Raw genomic sequence first — 15,360 nt, 5'->3', positions numbered from 1 at the left:
GTAAATAAACTTCCTTGATTTCAACATAAAGTACCGTAAAGCTGATCAGCATTGAGAAATATTTAATTCCCCTTCTCTCTCTAGTGTTTATACACAAATTTAAGACCTTTAGAACCTCACCAAACAATGAGCTATTTTCTTGAATGGTTTGATTTCAAATCAATCACACAAAAAAAAATGGAAAATTTAATATCAAATTTATGAATTATACTATACAAGCAATTTGTTTAATCTAACTTACATTGTTGGTACAAATATTTTCATATGGTTACAAGTTTACCATATGGTAGTCAAGTTTCATTAGACAACTTCGACACAAGCAAAATGAAACAGATATGTTATATCACAAATAGTAAACATGCACAATGCAACAAAAGGTTGTGTGTCGCACGTACTCCCTTGAACGACACAGGTATAGTAACCTGTGCATCCATAACACGGGATGGTGCATTTTCTCGAGGAAATTTGCTACTGATCAGCCTGGATCTAAGCGAGCAGTATCAGCCACGAAAGCTAGCCACCGCGTCAGCTTTTCCCCTGACTTTTCAGTCCCATGAATACGTAATAAACATTGTTATCATTACGAAAACATGAGCAATTCCATTGAATGAAGAAGAAAACAATAGTCCATTAGTTTACCGACGTGATTGGACCAAAACGCCGCCTTACAATGCTGAGTTTAACGTTAGGTTAGTGTGGCCATGGCCATGTTTTTTCTTCAATGTCGGTAATTCAAACTGGATCAGCTGATTTCACCTCGGCTGACTGTTGCCAGAAATTGTATTTAAAGTTCTTACTAAAATTAATACAAATACAAAACGATGCGTAAATTTTATTAATGAATTAATAATAATGACGTTTAATTTTAATAAAATTCTTATTAACCGAAAACATCAACAAATGTTAAACATAGTAACTTGACGGCCATGGGTGCCCGTGATCCGCTTCTTACCGGAAGGTACTGGCGCGATGGTAAAAAAAAAAAAAAATAAATAAATAAATAAATAACACATATTACACCTGTGTCACGCCAGTATCTTCCAGTAGGAAGCTGGTTACAGCTAATCCATGGGTAGACCCTCCGCGCCCTACTGGCATCCCAAATTGAGAGGTGAATAGTCAGTATGTTTCTTTAATACGTACTCTTAACCACACCTTAGATGATTATGTGAGACCAATACAGTATAAACTTTTGTTATTCACGCAAGAAGACCGAAACCTAAAGTGCGCTGTGTTAACAGCTTGCCGTTTTATTCATAACAGTACCGAATAAGCGTGTTTTAGCAACACCTCACATGTATTGTGCTGTGGCAGATCAAGCTAAAACTATGCAAGCTTCAATGGCTGTCGAAAATGTCAAAACGTTTTTGCACTTTCACACCATCTCATGGCACCTTTATTTGCTTTTCAGTTAACACAGGGTGATATTAAATAAAAACACGAGATTGCCATATTTATACATCGATGCGTAATTTTGTTGTTGTCATGATAGATATTCAGGCGGAAGAACAAACAAAAATCATAAGGGTATAATGTGGAAACAGAAAATAGATCATTTAAAACAGAAGAAAAGATAACATCACTTGGGACTAGAGCGCTAAGATATTCACTGACACGTCCTCTCGGAATGCCAATGACAAACAACTTATCTCCTTTTCTTTCTCTTCCGCCAGCTTGTCGCCAACGACTTGAGCGCGTAATGTATGTGAAGGAATTTTTGGACATGTGGGAAAAGAGGGAGAGAGGAAAAATACAGAGCCATTCACAAATTGTTTTTTAATTTGCTTCATACACTTGAACCAGGCAATTGTTTGCCTAGTGAATCACCCGTTAGAGCCTCTGGCGAAACGATTGGGTAGAACAAATGACGATCCTCGTCGTCCATTGCCATTTTCCTGTCGTTGACGAAATAAACCTAAGGAAAGAGACGAGAAAGAACACCCCACCAAACGTAAATGTGAAACTAACCTCATCTGCCCAACCAATACAACAGATAATACGAATTAAATCAGGCTAATGCCTTCACGTGTCACAATTAATAAACAAAAACAAAATAAAACATAAGTAATAGAAGTTGGAGCAGGTGGAGTCAAACGAATAATCTGAATACTGTCAACTCTCTACAATAGAAGTGAACAAAGGTGCGGGGCGAAACGAATTCCACGGGAAGGAGCCACTAAAGAAACTGAAAAAGAAAGAAACTCAATGAAAAATGTGTTGAAAACAAAAACAAACCAAGAAAATCTAAAAAGAAATAAAAAACAAATCGAAAATCGCAAAGCCTAAAGATACAACGCACTTATCAGTGACTACTCTTTATAGAATAGACGGTGTAGTTCTATCCAAACCAAACTAAAAGAGAGGGAACGAAACTAAGATAATCAGGATTACCGGTGCCGCTTTGTAACAACAAAACTTAAGCTACGTGGTGAATATACTGACCCTCTCCTCCACTACTAGACACAATGTGCAATAGTAATACAAAAGAGGATGACTCGGTATACCTTAGGTAATCGCTGATGACACGAAACCAGAAACTAAAACTTAAAATACAACAGTGAATGTGTTACCATCGTGCACCGGTTTATAATATAGAAATCTAGTCAAAGTGCAGTGCATGAGATAGGCTACGGTTTTTCACGGCTGGCACAGAGCCAACCGCTCTCATCTTCTTTTAACTTTATTTTACACATGTCGCCGAGCTAAAAGATACTTACTCGTTGGAATCCTGGCTGCGTGGAGGCGAATGCCCTTGGTCCACTGCGAACACTATCGGTATCATCAATACACAGCTCGATATCTGAATCAGAATGTCCTTGACCTCCGTTTCCCTATGAGAATAGATGACGAATTATTTTCCTGTTAAGTACTGAATCTAAGTTGAAAACGGCTTGCCAGATGCAGCTGTTCGGAAGTGGTCAGCATCCGTGCTACTGGAAGGCAACAAGGAGGCAACGTATCGATGAGGGTTGGCTTACTATGCGTAAGCAAAGGTTTCATGTACTTTGTGTCGAAACCTCCCCAAATGCGTGCCAGCCATGATTTCTCTGACTGTGTGCTGGATCGTGTGGGCTCTGTCACTGTTCCATCGATCGTGTTTTCACCCTGTTAATGATTTGTAAGTAAGACAGGAGGTGTTTATGTCGAACGATATTTTAGTTTGCAAAGAGGTAGTGATCGTTGTTACCGGGGTTTGCTGCAATATGGAACCATAAGTCTGCGGGATTTTACAGGGAGAGAAAAAGCCGAGCAACAAGCAGTTGGGAAGTAGCCAATCACGAAACAAAATCAATTAATAAAAGACAGAAGCCAGGGATTGCAAGCAGGATTATTCATAAGGCCAAATGACAAAGAAATACCATCAAACCAAACCAACCAAACCTGGTAGAAAAGCAACCTGTACCAGAGAACATAGTTGATTTTGTATGCGATCTCAACCATTGAACTCATAACGCATTTTTTTTTTTTTTTTTTTAATAAAAAAGAGATGTACTTACTCTGTGCGGAGTTCCAGGCAATGCTGCGTGATCTGGATCTTCATCGACGCCCACACTAAAAGAAATTGTACTGTAATTATAATGATTCTTTAAAAAAAAATCTAATATACTTACGGAATTCCAAAGCAGCTCAAAAGGGGAGTCACGGATCCACCCACAAAAATGACAGATCCGATGACTATTAGACTAGTCGTTGTTAGAAAAGTTTGTCGAGCTTTCGACATCGTGTTACGTATGGCCAAAGCGAAAGCCATAGCACCACGCAGTCCTTTTACATTAATCATATTGAGTATGATTATCGTCTTAAGCCGGTTTAAGATTCACCATGAAGTAGTACTTACCAGAAAAGAAGAGAACATGTTGAAAATTCCGACTTATTTTAGGCTTCCTCCCGAAATTTAGCAAGAAGGACAAGGGATAGATGTTGGCAGCTCTTCCAAGAGCAACTGCTATCTGAAATGAACAGAAAAGGATGTAAAGGAACATCTCAGCAATAAATTAATCACAATCATCTTACAAATGCAATGCAAATGAATGCCACATCAAAATGATGCTTTGGAAAAGTAAACATGGACACGCCAATGTAGGAAAAGATGAAATTTTCTGCCAAGAAGTTAAGTAGCTCAAACAAGGATTTTGTTCGGACTCGAGAATCGTCCGATAAATTATTAAAGGTATAATGCGCTTGGCACATTCCGCAGAATAAGACTGACACAATACCTGGAGATGAAAGTTACGGTACGCAACATTTTATTACGCATTCCATCAAAAGATCGAATCACGCCATTACCAGTCAGATCAGTTGCTTCTGCTATGAGGAAAGTTGTATATGACATCAGGACGAAAAGACAAGTCTCCAAAAGCGGAAAATCACGGATGCGTGTGAATTTGGTCAACTAGATAAAATAAAAAATATTTAAGATTCATGTAAACGGGGTTAGAAAACTCGATATATAATGCTTACTAGTGCAGTTGCAATTCCAAGCGTAGATCCTAGAACAAGTGACGACGTAAAAATGAGTAAAAACTCACCAACAGCTTGAAAAAAAGCCACCATTTCAAATCCGCCGTGATTAGGATTATACTTTTCAGCATAGCTTTGTATAGCTCTGTTCAGTACCCATGAAAATGAAATAGAAAGAAGTCAATCCTGATTTCAAACATTTAAATAGATGAATAACGACCTAGTCAGAACAATAGCGATCGCATCGTTCAAAACACTTTCACCAAACACCAGTGCATAAAGGTTGACGTCGACATGCAATTCGGAAAAAATGGCAAGGATAGTCACTGGATCTGTGGCTGAAATGACAGCACCAAAGTACAACGTGTCCAGAAAAGAAAAATCTTTCGCCAAATAAGGGAAAATTTGGATAAATCCCCAAATCAGAGACCTAAAAATAAAAGAAAAAAAAAATATAATGCCTAATGATACAAAAAATTCTATGATTGCGTAAATAGCTCCGCATAAAATCAAAGCCAATCGAAAATGTATTTACCCAGTAACAAAAGCTGTAACAGTTGTGCCGACGAAAGCGAACGTAAAGATTGCACCAAGGTTTTTGAAAAAATATTTCTAAATGAAAGGAAATATAGAAAATCTTGAGATATTGTCACAGATCTAGCTTGCATCAGTCCTATTATCATATATACGTAACAGTTGTGGGTTTACAGGAATAAAACATTAAGGACTTAAAGCAGCCATCAAAGAAGTTCGCGTCTTTTATAACTAGTAATAGGCAAATTTTTTAAATTACCCTTTTCAGGCTGTAAGCAGCATGGAAAATTATGGGTGGCAGAAGTAAATTAAAGAACACTTCTGGATCAAATGTAGCCTGTAACAAGAAAAAATAATTAGTATGCAAAAGACTTGGCAAAAACCTTTCCATCCCTGCCATCACTATCAGGGACAAAAAAAAAACCTTTTGATCTATCTCATTGAGAGAAGTATTATCAATTTCCCCCTTGAAAGTGTACACAAATGTGTGATTGTTAAGGTAAGTGGCTGATGTTTTGGATGACCGTTCAATGATCCGTTTTGAAAGCTGGAGCCACAAGACATCAGGTGGAACGGAATGGTTATAATGAGTTCCAAGAGACGGGACAACAGGAAGCACTCTCACTTCTGGCGTTGGGCCTGTATAACGAATGATGGCTCCGACAACCAAACCTAAATTTGCAAAACATTTTCATTTAAACTTTAATTAAATAAGCAGATGTTTCCCCGGCATACCATAAATGACAGCAAGGCCTGTTTCATGAAGGAACCTCAATCTTCTATGTTTGAACATCCATATGGTAACCACAGTGAGGATGAGCAAAAATGTGTACAGTAGTAAGTTGAGATTGTCAAGCCTATGAGTGTTGAGAGCCTTTTCATCGTATTCACTGTCGGGAGTACCGGCCATTAAATCTTGGCAGAAGCCAAAATGAAAAAAATAACTTAAAAACAACAGTGGCACTAGAATAAATGGTTTCCTTTGTATGCCACATTTTGATAAACTGATATTTGACATTCTTTTTATCGGAACTAAGCTATAAAGTTCACGATTAAAAAGAGTTGAGAATTTCAAATGCTACTAAGAATACAACTTAGCCTGTTACATTCGAAGAACGACACAAAATACAATGGTTTGGATCTTTCTCAGTATTTTGTCTGCTAGCTGGTTTGTCATTTTCCCTTACATATTATTACTTTGGTGGGCGGTTCCGACTACTTGATTGGTGGAAACCTATGGAAAAAGCCAATTCTAGATCGGAAAAGAACGGGACAGTTAAATCATATACTTGGAATGTGGAGCGCTATGGCGTGGAAATAACCGTGAAAATGTGCGGAAGCAAACACATTTTTTCCACGATTCACACACATCAAATGGAAGAATTCCATAGATAAGGTAAACCCGCGAAACATTCCGTCTATGGAGGAATGGAACCTGTTTCTCAATTTTTTATTGAGAAATTATAACAGTCTTAATCTCTAATAGAATCTGCTGTTTGAGTTACTACACCTGTTACTCACACCGTCACACACGCATCACGTGGCCGTTCATATTTGATAACATTAATTTGCAAAAGTTATACAAATATTCTGCAACAAAAACTGGCGACGTTTTCATTCACTGAATGTCGCGTAGCAACTTAAGTATAAATAAACAGAAAATAATATTATCCTACTTTGTAAAATATTCCTTCCATGTACCCTGCCCATCGATAATTTCCACTCTTCTCATTTCAATTATGATTTCCGCGCCATACCATTCCACGCTCCACATTTCAATCACACAGTATAACCGATTCCATCAGAAGTTTGTTTGGTGTTTACATTAACATGAGGAATTGTTTTTATTATCTAACTACTTTTTACCGACTGCAACTACTATTTCTTTTACATGTTCAAAGAATGATCTGTTTGGTTAGATGTGGCTCATAACATTCCAAACTCAGTTTGACATTCCAATAATGATTTTTGATTGATACTACCAGCTAGATGGCATTTTAATTATTTCTTTTGGCGATTCGCCCTAATTCTTTTTACAGAACCCTCTCGGCAAGTGGTTTTAGGGCACTGTAGAGGTAACGGATCATCAAAACCTCGTTTTATGGCCTTTTTTTCTTTTGATTCAAGGAAACACTACACATTCAGCAGTTATAAGAGATAGAGATACCTTACCTCACAGCTTATCAGGATTTGAGGTAAATTGATAACTAGCACAAGGTTTTAATCATTTTCAAAATATTAGTCTTATTTTTAGCTTCCTAATTAAATTCATAAATAATGTTTTAATTTTATATTGTGGCAGAATTTTTGTTTTAAATCTGAACCTATTACAAAATGAGGTATTCTATCTACAACTTTGGTACTAGCCAACAACGGGCAGCTATCATATGCTTGCTATTTCTCTGCCTGCTTGGTGAGCTTTCTCCAAATCAATCAATCTGGCATTTAAAAAATTTTTACTTCTGTGTAGCTGTATATCATTTGCTTCAACCACTTCTCAAGTATGAGTTAAATTCTAAAATGAAGAATGAAGAGAAATTACTGAAAAACCAAAGAGAAGTCCTCAGTGAAATTACTGCACTGAAGAATAAGATCAATGAATTAGAAATTAGTTTAGAACAAGCTGAATTCAGAGTTCCCAAAACATTTCCAAATATTAAATTTTTAAACTACAAAGACCGGAAGAGAATTCTGGTAAATTATTTATACATTTAGTAAGGTACTATTTTAATCCAGCACTGACTTCTGTAGGTAACGGGAGGCGCCGGGTTTGTTGGTTCACATCTAGTTGATTATCTGATGAAAGAAGGACATGAAGTTATCGTAGTAGATAATTTTTTTACTGGACGAAAAAGGAACGTTGAACATTGGATTGGTCATGGAAATTTTGAACTCATACATCATGACATTGTCAATCCCTTAACCATAGAAGTGGACGAAATTTATCATTTGGCGTCACCAGCTAGTCCACCACATTATATGCTCAACCCCGTAAAGACTATTAAAACGAACACTGTTGGCACCATTAATATGTTAGGTAAAATACAACTTAGATTTGTTAATGAATTTCTAGACTTACGTGCTACTTTTTACGATGTTTCAGGATTAGCTCGGCGTGTAAATGCGAAAATACTTATTGCAAGCACCTCCGAAGTTTACGGTGATCCAGAAATTCATCCGCAGTCTGAAACTTATTGGGGACACGTAAATCCAATTGGTAATAGTTAATTAGTAAAATCATGGTTTTCTCTTGGGAGGCAATAAATCATAAAACTTTTTTTAAATAATAGGTCCAAGAGCTTGTTATGATGAGGGCAAAAGAGTTGCAGAAGCGCTAAGCTATGCCTATGCCAAGCAAGAAAAGGTGCAAGTTAGAGTTGCTCGTATTTTCAATACGTACGGGCCACGAATGCACATGAACGATGGAAGGGTCGTCTCAAATTTCATACTTCAAGCTTTACAAAACGAAAGCATAACCGTGAGTCTCATCTCTGTTCCTATTTTCAACATACAGCATACAAATTTAAAAATTCTATTTTAGCCTTTTTTTTACCGATTCAGATTTATGGGCATGGGAAACAAACACGTTCTTTTCAATACGTATCGGATTTAGTCGATGGCCTTGTTGCTTTGATGAATTCGTCGTACAGTCTGCCGGTAAACTTGGGTAATCCCATCGAACATAACATAGATGGTAACCATTAAACACAATAATTACAGTGGGATATCACCTAAATTATTAAAGTATTTGAATTACTTCAGAATTTGCACAGATAATAAAATCGATCGTCAACGGTGTGAATAGTTCTATCCAATACCTTCCTGCGGTTGAGGATGATCCGCAAAGGAGACGGCCTGACATAAGTAGGGCGAAGAAACATCTGAATTGGGAACCAAAAGTAGGACCCGGCAATCTAATTTCAAATATTTGTCGGGTTACTTCTTTCTTCGTTCAATACGTAGGTTTCCTTGGACACAGGGTTACGAAAGGCTGTCGAATACTTCCGGCGCGAAATTCTGCGATCGTCAATGCCGATTGTTCCGCAGAAGTTTTTGAAACGTGGGGACAAAGACCTGTGGTAAGGCGCAAGCTCAAGCAGCAGTGCGTAATTTTTTTAAAATCTAGAGATTGAATGTATTGTGTTTGTATTACAGAAATATACGTCAATTTAATTTGAATTTATGTTTGATATGTTGTCCGTTATGAGAGTTTCAAGTTGCACTAGTTCATCTTTAGCGTTTTGAACTTGAATTTTTGCTAGATTCAGATCTGGAGTTAGATCAGAATAAATATCCAATTTTGATCTGAGCTGGGATAGTTTTTCAATTGCCGAAGTTAATTCTTTTGATCGCTTCTGTAAAGATCCGTGTCCAATATCTGGAGTGTAGTCAACTGCTTCAAGTTTTCTCTAAATAAAGAAAGTTTTCTAATCTTAGGAAAGTTCTAAAAGCACATTTTTTGCCCTTAATTTCGCTTTTAAGTGTAAGTTCTTGGGTTACCATATATTTTAGTTGCTCTAGTAAAACGCAACGATTTCCGCAGGAAAGCAGTAAATCATAGAATAAAACTCGTACGAAAGCGTGTTTACCTCTAGATGACGAACATGTCCAGCATATTCTCCGATTTTTTTTGACAAGAATTCTGTCTCCTTTTTCTTTGTAATTTGCTCAAGGTTATCAGCTAGGCTCATCTGGTGCAAACTCTCTTGAACCCTATGAAATTAATGGTTTCATAAAAGTAAAAATTACTGGTATAAAATTATGGTTGTTACTTTTCAAGGTTTTGAAGGCGTTGAAGAGCTCGAGTTTGATTTTCAGAAATATTGTTTAACTTAAGTGATATTTCTGTTGTCTCTTCCAATTCATGTACTTGCTGATTTGCCAACGAAATTACTTCAACAAGTTTTTTTAGTTCTTCTGGCAAGTTCATCACATCTAACTTCAGGGGATGTAAAATATTTGTCAGTCTAGAGGCTGATTAAATAAGAATTTAAGAAGTATTAACCATCATAACTTTTACATTGGAAAAACAGATATGTAATACTTTCAGCCTCATGCTCTTTAATGAGAGTTCTCATTATTTTTATTTCTTCTTTTGCCTGCAAATCAGCTAACAAGTTGGCATCTCGTAGATCACATAGAATTTCATTAGTTACATTATTTTTTTCAAAACTGGGAACATCATTGAAGTGGTGCTTTTTGATGGGTGTGTTTTGTGTTTTTTGGGAAGTAAAGAGTCCGTTTAACCATTCCTCCACCTTAATAAGAAATTACTGAGTTGCATATAAAAAAACAAAACAAGGAAATTGTAACGGTACATTCATTCTGCAATATGACAAGCAAAATTCTTCTCCAAGTTCACGTAATCTCAAGTTTTAGACAGGTAGATTCAAAGTCTCAAACTCAGCCTTCCCTCCTGAACTGAACGTATTGTTGTCAAAAATTCGATCTAACTTACAATTCAATTCAAAATAGACAACGTTGCCGTGTGCATGATAATTCATTTAGTCGTCAATCGTCATGTGTCGATGCCAATATGCCATTGAGCACTACCTTTTGACTCTCTGACTGAATAAATAAAAGAAACGGCGAATCATTGACAATTAATCTTTGTTACATTAGGGAATATAGAGATAGTAAAATAGAGTATTCTTTTACCTTTCTAAATTATACCTAATATCTCTAAGGCATGCACCCTATAGGCGTAGGGGCTCTCATAAAAGATGGAATCTTCCATTAGCCAAATGCAAATTCGAAATTTTCCCGCAAATGGCTTATGCGTCTCCTTAATTTCTTCGCGGAAGCGACATTAAGCCGCAAAGGGAATTAAAGAGAAAACATTTTTGAGACGTTAATGCTACGTACATTGATCAACGTATAAATTGAGGTTGTATTTCACACCAACGCAGATCATTCTAATACTAATTTTTGCTGAGTTAGGTAGCTGTTTGCAAGTGATCAGCACCACCATGGAAGTCAAGTGAGATAAATTTGTTAACTTCTAACCTTATAAATCGTCATAATACGTTAAAATATTTTAGCATGGATAAGAAGTACGAAGAAGATTGGAAAAATTTTTGCGACCATGGAGATATAGGGGATGACTGGTTGGTTTTGAATTTCGAACTAGAGAAATTTTCCAAGAAAAATGTATGTTTTCTATGCTTGGCTAATTAGGTGCAGCGAAGAGGTTGTTCAAGCCATTTTGACCTGGATTAAGACCAACATCGAATTTGATGACCCTATTCTCGACATAGGATGCGGGAATGGTGCTTTCATTTTTCAAATGGTTTGTGAGAATTTCATTGGATGCCTAGTTGAACAAATTTACTGATCTTATGGCATCATTCTTTGGTTTGGTGATAGTTTCACAAGGGATATACAAACGTCACCGGAATTGATAAATCTCCAAATGCCATCAAATTGGCCACAGAAATTTCACATCAAGAGTGTGTCAAAGTTAGGCTTGAAGTAAGAATATCTGAAGCTTATTCGAATTTTTAGAACATAATACTTAACTGTTTGCAATCAAGGTTTGCGACGTGCTTGGTCCAGTTCCCTCTGATACTCCAGAATCCCCGTTAAACAAAAGGTATCGATTGGTATTGGACAAAGGTTTGTATGACTCTGTCGTTCTAGACACAAGCGAAGGGAGCTCCCAAACAAAAATAGAACAGTTTCGCGATAATTACGTAAAAAGGACGTACGAACTTCTTCAACCCTGTGGGATCCTGTTGGTAGCAACGTGCTGTCATACTGAGGAGGAAATGAAGAAAACAATCGGCAAAAATGGTATGCAAATTAAATACTTGATCTGTGACATGTAAGCTAATCGATTTGTCGACTGGCGGATAGTTTTTGGTGTTCTTGAGGTGCTTCCAACTCCCGTTTTCGAATTTGGAGGAAAGAAAGGACATAACGTAACTGTCGTCGCGTTTCGCAGAAAAGACTGACAGAAGAAACAGCCGTGATATTTCTTTGCTAAAGAATCAGATGCACATCGAAATTAAGGCATCAATAAAATACATTTCATTTACGACCATTTAATGTACCAAACGCGTTACCTTATTCAAGATTTTATAAAATTACAAAAAGGTGGTTTCTTTAAAAGTACGAAGTCCGGGAATGTGCGAATACAATTAATATTGAATGTATTCCGGTGACACTACCTTTCCTCATTAGTCAATTGTGTAGAACTAAGATCATCATCAAATCTTATTCTTTTATTAAGGGGTGGCTTAGGAACATCTCCATCTTGTACTTGGTTACCCATGTTGCCATCATCTTTTTTTTCCCCATCCTTAGATTCCCACAGACCTCCACGAATGAATCTTTTTGCTGCACTAACATCAAGTTTTGGTGCTAAGGCTTTGTCAGCTATCTGTTTGGCCCGACCAATAACATTCTTTACTCTTTCTAGTTCCTTTGGCAAGCCATTTGTTTTAGGATCAACACCTTGTGTTTTCATATATGCTACAAAAAAATACAGTTAAAAATTATAAAAGAAATGAGAATTTAACATCTCACCCCAGAAAAGAGAAGTTACAGCGTACACAGAAGCTGTGTCATACTTGGATCGTTCCAAGGGTTTCATCTGAAAAAAGACTTCACATAATTTAAGAAACTTGACATATATGGTTGCAACTTACACACGAATGGGCTTCGTTTAATGGCATGGAAATCAATTGGTTGACAACAGTCTCCATTTCCGACAAAGCGGAATCGAGATTCTGGGCATTTTCTGCCATTTCTTGTGGGAAATCTTTATTCTTGATCCATTCCATCTTGCACGTGTTATGTAGATGCTCCTGCATAAACTGCAGCACTTCCCAGCACGAAAACACACGTAGAACTTGTTTATTAACAAAAAGCCGAGAACATGAATTCTCAAAATTCAAGCACGTGTATAGAACTATTGAGCAGACGAAAACAGCAGACTACTCGATACACGACGCATCGACTTGATTTGATTGCGCGCCAATATCCGAAACGATCAATCAATTCTTAGAAATTTCTTTGTTTTAAGAGCATCCTCTTCCTACCATTCACATCCTTTTACTTGTGAAAGAATCTTGATCTATATCTTGTTTGTGTGAAAAGACAGATATAAATATTTCTCTGAAATAACCCTTATAATTTTCAAAAGTAAAACCACCCTTGTTTATTTTATTTTTGTTTTTACACATGAGAATACTTTTATTCTGAATATTTTCTTTAACTGTACTGTTTGACCCGTTTTCTAATTTGATAAGCGCACATGAGTTGAATAACCTTTGGCTTAATTCATGACAAAGAAAGGCACTGGATTGGGAATCGATAGATAGCCGTTCTACTTTAAGCCTGTGTTGCCCATTGCCCAACGCTCTAGTTGAAGTTAGACAACCTATAGGAAAACAGGTTGTTTCTTTTATGGGTCGTTGGGTCTTCACTGCAGTGTGAGTGAAACAAGAAGAACACGTCCAGTATTTAACAAATTCACTTCCTGCTAGTATCCCAGAATTTCTGTTTCATAAAATGGCTATTAAGTTTGTCTGTGTTGAAGATTACGAGAAGCATGCAGCAAAAGTATTGCCGTCAAATGCCCTGGAATATTACAGATCAGGGGCTGATGAAGAACAAACTCTACGTGAAAATCGTGATTCTTTCAAACGGTAATGTCTTCATGTTTTGCTTTGTTGTTCCATATTTTATTATTAAACTGGTTTCGTAACTTATTTTTCTGGAGATGGCGATTGATGCCACGTATGTTACGAGGAGTGCAGAATCGTTCAATGAATACTACTGCACTTGGATGCAGCGTCTCCGCTCCTTTTGGCATAGGCAAGTTTTAATTTTTTCCTTCTTCAATGCACACAAGTAGAAAATCGTTTGTTATTGTTCTTTTCTGCACGATATGATTTTCAATAGCCCCCACGGCTATGCAAAGAATGGCTCATCCGGAAGGCGAATGCGCAACAGCGAAAGGTTCGTGCCATTTCACAATTTCAAAAAAATTTTACTAGCAATTACACATGCATTCTTTTTTATTGACTTACCCAGCCGCCGCAGCACACGGTATCATATATATTCTGAGCACGATTGCAACTAGCAGCATAGAAGAAATTGCTGCGGCCGCACCGAACGGCAATAACTGGTTCCAACTTTATATTTATAAAGATCGGTATGGAACAAGTATTCAGCTTCTAAAATTATTGGCTATTTTTACGGGCCGCTTTCTTTATCACGTTGATCTCAGTCAGGCAACAATCGATTTGATTCGGCGTGCGGAGAGAGCTAATTTCAAAGCTCTCGTTGTAACAGTTGACACGGCAGTTCTTGGCCGACGTCTCGTCAATGAACGACACGGATTCGACCTACCCGCCCACCTGAAGTAGCTCCATATCCCTTTTCAGAAAATTATAAACTGAAATATTCTTTTTTTAGGTTAGGCAATTTTAACAATGTTGACGAGAAATCGAATTTTCAAACTCTTAAAAAAGAAGGCTCTCGTTTAGCAGCGTATGCATCCGTGATGTTTGACCCAAGCTTAACATGGAAAGACATTACCTGGCTGAAAAGGTATTCAAATAATCATTTCGTGGAAGATTTTGTTCCAAATTTAAATTCTTTTCTTCTGTTACCTATTCCTCACCTCCTAGTATCACGAAATTACCAATTGTGGTTAAAGGAGTTCTTCGTCCTGATGATGCGGAACTTGCAGTGCAACATGGAGTTTCAGCAATTGCAGTTTCCAATCACGGCGGCCGCCAATTGGATGGTGTTCAAGCAACGGTTCAAAACCAGATAGACGTCCTTATTGTTACGTTACACGAGTTTTTTTTTATTTTTCGTCAGATCGATGCACTTCCAGCAATAGTTAAACAGGTGAATGGACGTTGCGAGATCTTTCTGGACGGTGGTGTTACCAAAGGCACAGATGTTCTTAAAGCTTTAGCCCTTGGTGCAAAAATGGTATATCTATTACTGTATGTTTAGTACGTCAACGGTCCACATCTCATGTTATTTCTCGGTAAGACATTCTTTGGCCGGCCGGCCTTATGGGGACTGGCCCACAGTGGAGAAGAGGGCGTGAAAAATATTATACAACTGCTCAAAACCGAGGTTGATATTGCTATGGCTTTAGCAGGTAACTAATCAAATCTTTACCTCATATTTGAATAATCTATCGCCACTAACCAACGCTACATAGGCTGCCGTTCGGTGGATGAAATCGATTCATCTTTGGTTCTTCGTCAAGAATTGCATTCCAGTCTGTGAATTAGATAATGCATCTCAGGTCCTGTGCAAAATCAAAATATGTAGTTCTATGAAAACGCGATAGATTTGGCGAATAAACAAAAACTCATTATTTGAACAATGCTAGTT

The 15,360-nt window shown here is 37.3% G+C and overlaps 6 protein-coding genes across 8 annotated transcripts; 3 read left to right on the top strand and 3 right to left on the bottom strand.

Annotated features, from left to right (window-relative positions):
* Positions 1-1,379: 1,379 nt before the first annotated feature.
* Positions 1,380-6,175, bottom strand: LOC130694027 (sodium/hydrogen exchanger 6-like). Of its 3 annotated transcripts, none has more exons than XM_057517168.2 (15): positions 5,731-6,175; positions 5,420-5,667; positions 5,255-5,332; positions 4,997-5,073; positions 4,682-4,891; positions 4,462-4,606; positions 4,288-4,393; positions 4,015-4,217; positions 3,839-3,950; positions 3,612-3,765; positions 3,498-3,552; positions 3,188-3,217; positions 2,896-3,105; positions 2,718-2,831; positions 1,380-1,915 (listed from the first exon to the last, which is right to left on the bottom strand). In XM_057517168.2, the coding sequence occupies exons 1-15, from the start codon at positions 6,011-6,013 to the stop codon at positions 1,787-1,789; spliced, it is 2,154 nt and encodes a 717-aa protein (XP_057373151.1). In that variant the 5' UTR covers positions 6,014-6,175; the 3' UTR covers positions 1,380-1,786. The 3 variants fall into 3 exon arrangements, with proteins under 3 accessions (XP_057373151.1, XP_057373168.1, XP_057373160.1); XM_057517185.2 differs by having other exon boundaries at positions 1,380-2,185; positions 5,731-6,174; XM_057517177.2 differs by lacking the exon at positions 3,188-3,217 and having other exon boundaries at positions 5,731-6,171.
* A 646-nt stretch (positions 6,176-6,821) lies between these two features.
* Positions 6,822-9,100, top strand: LOC130694139 (UDP-glucuronic acid decarboxylase 1-like). Its single transcript, XM_057517290.2, has 9 exons — positions 6,822-7,190; positions 7,298-7,408; positions 7,466-7,689; positions 7,747-8,032; positions 8,099-8,212; positions 8,286-8,473; positions 8,557-8,689; positions 8,758-8,894; positions 8,959-9,100. Exons 2-9 carry the CDS (start codon positions 7,330-7,332, stop codon positions 9,076-9,078), a joined length of 1,281 nt encoding a protein of 426 aa, XP_057373273.1. The 5' UTR covers positions 6,822-7,190; positions 7,298-7,329; the 3' UTR covers positions 9,079-9,100.
* LOC130694275 (uncharacterized) lies at positions 8,515-10,466 on the bottom strand. The gene is made up of 6 exons (XM_059495698.1): positions 10,314-10,466; positions 10,040-10,253; positions 9,768-9,969; positions 9,585-9,708; positions 8,955-9,404; positions 8,515-8,876 (listed from the first exon to the last, which is right to left on the bottom strand). The coding sequence occupies exons 1-5, from the start codon at positions 10,317-10,319 to the stop codon at positions 9,165-9,167; spliced, it is 786 nt and encodes a 261-aa protein (XP_059351681.1). The 5' UTR covers positions 10,320-10,466; the 3' UTR covers positions 8,515-8,876; positions 8,955-9,164.
* A 448-nt stretch (positions 10,467-10,914) lies between these two features.
* Positions 10,915-12,149, top strand: LOC130694338 (EEF1A lysine methyltransferase 2-like). The gene is made up of 6 exons (XM_057517412.2): positions 10,915-10,975; positions 11,037-11,102; positions 11,173-11,284; positions 11,362-11,466; positions 11,529-11,787; positions 11,851-12,149. The coding sequence occupies exons 1-6, from the start codon at positions 10,965-10,967 to the stop codon at positions 11,946-11,948; spliced, it is 651 nt and encodes a 216-aa protein (XP_057373395.1). The 5' UTR covers positions 10,915-10,964; the 3' UTR covers positions 11,949-12,149.
* Positions 12,019-12,879, bottom strand: LOC130694361 (nuclear nucleic acid-binding protein C1D-like). The gene is made up of 3 exons (XM_057517442.2): positions 12,645-12,879; positions 12,523-12,589; positions 12,019-12,468 (listed from the first exon to the last, which is right to left on the bottom strand). Exons 1-3 carry the CDS (start codon positions 12,807-12,809, stop codon positions 12,161-12,163), a joined length of 540 nt encoding a protein of 179 aa, XP_057373425.1. The 5' UTR covers positions 12,810-12,879; the 3' UTR covers positions 12,019-12,160.
* A 523-nt stretch (positions 12,880-13,402) lies between these two features.
* LOC130694178 (2-Hydroxyacid oxidase 1-like) lies at positions 13,403-15,345 on the top strand. The gene is made up of 10 exons (XM_057517314.2): positions 13,403-13,646; positions 13,721-13,815; positions 13,903-13,959; positions 14,035-14,155; positions 14,231-14,365; positions 14,419-14,553; positions 14,634-14,766; positions 14,830-14,946; positions 15,010-15,121; positions 15,185-15,345. Exons 1-10 carry the CDS (start codon positions 13,510-13,512, stop codon positions 15,250-15,252), a joined length of 1,110 nt encoding a protein of 369 aa, XP_057373297.1. The 5' UTR covers positions 13,403-13,509; the 3' UTR covers positions 15,253-15,345.
* The last annotated feature ends 15 nt before the right edge of the window (positions 15,346-15,360 follow it).

Source organism: Daphnia carinata, chromosome 1 (genome assembly GCF_022539665.2).
Source record: "Daphnia carinata strain CSIRO-1 chromosome 1, CSIRO_AGI_Dcar_HiC_V3, whole genome shotgun sequence".
NCBI classification, from domain to species: Eukaryota; Metazoa; Arthropoda; class Branchiopoda; order Diplostraca; family Daphniidae; genus Daphnia; species Daphnia carinata.
This window is presented reverse-complemented; position numbering and strand designations above follow the sequence as displayed.

Coding starts and splice junctions, on each gene's coding strand:
- LOC130694027 (XM_057517168.2), bottom strand. CDS start 6,013: ATGTCAAATATCAGTTTATCAAAATGTGGCATACAAAGGAAACCATTT. Junction 3,766..3,838: donor ACATGTTCTCTTCTTTTCTG/GTAAGTACTACT, acceptor TTAATGTAAAAG/GACTGCGTGGTGCTATGGCT. Junction 3,553..3,611: donor TTGAGCTGCTTTGGAATTCC/GTAAGTATATTA, acceptor AATTTCTTTTAG/TGTGGGCGTCGATGAAGATC.
- LOC130694139 (XM_057517290.2), top strand. CDS start 7,330: ATGAGGTATTCTATCTACAACTTTGGTACTAGCCAACAACGGGCAGCT. Junction 8,033..8,098: donor TGGCACCATTAATATGTTAG/GTAAAATACAAC, acceptor ACGATGTTTCAG/GATTAGCTCGGCGTGTAAAT. Junction 8,895..8,958: donor ATCTGAATTGGGAACCAAAA/GTAGGACCCGGC, acceptor TTCAATACGTAG/GTTTCCTTGGACACAGGGTT.
- LOC130694275 (XM_059495698.1), bottom strand. Junction 9,709..9,767: donor CGCCTTCAAAACCTTGAAAA/GTAACAACCATA, acceptor TTAATTTCATAG/GGTTCAAGAGAGTTTGCACC. Junction 9,405..9,584: donor GACATGTTCGTCATCTAGAG/GTAAACACGCTT, acceptor TTCTTTATTTAG/AGAAAACTTGAAGCAGTTGA.
- LOC130694338 (XM_057517412.2), top strand. Junction 11,285..11,361: donor GTGCTTTCATTTTTCAAATG/GTTTGTGAGAAT, acceptor GTTTGGTGATAG/TTTCACAAGGGATATACAAA. Junction 11,467..11,528: donor GTGTCAAAGTTAGGCTTGAA/GTAAGAATATCT, acceptor TTTGCAATCAAG/GTTTGCGACGTGCTTGGTCC.
- LOC130694361 (XM_057517442.2), bottom strand. CDS start 12,809: ATGCAGGAGCATCTACATAACACGTGCAAGATGGAATGGATCAAGAAT. Junction 12,590..12,644: donor TAAACGAAGCCCATTCGTGT/GTAAGTTGCAAC, acceptor GTCTTTTTTCAG/ATGAAACCCTTGGAACGATC. Junction 12,469..12,522: donor TGTAACTTCTCTTTTCTGGG/GTGAGATGTTAA, acceptor ATTTTTTTGTAG/CATATATGAAAACACAAGGT.
- LOC130694178 (XM_057517314.2), top strand. CDS start 13,510: ATGGCTATTAAGTTTGTCTGTGTTGAAGATTACGAGAAGCATGCAGCA. Junction 14,156..14,230: donor CTTTATATTTATAAAGATCG/GTATGGAACAAG, acceptor CGTTGATCTCAG/TCAGGCAACAATCGATTTGA. Junction 14,767..14,829: donor TGGATGGTGTTCAAGCAACG/GTTCAAAACCAG, acceptor ATTTTTCGTCAG/ATCGATGCACTTCCAGCAAT.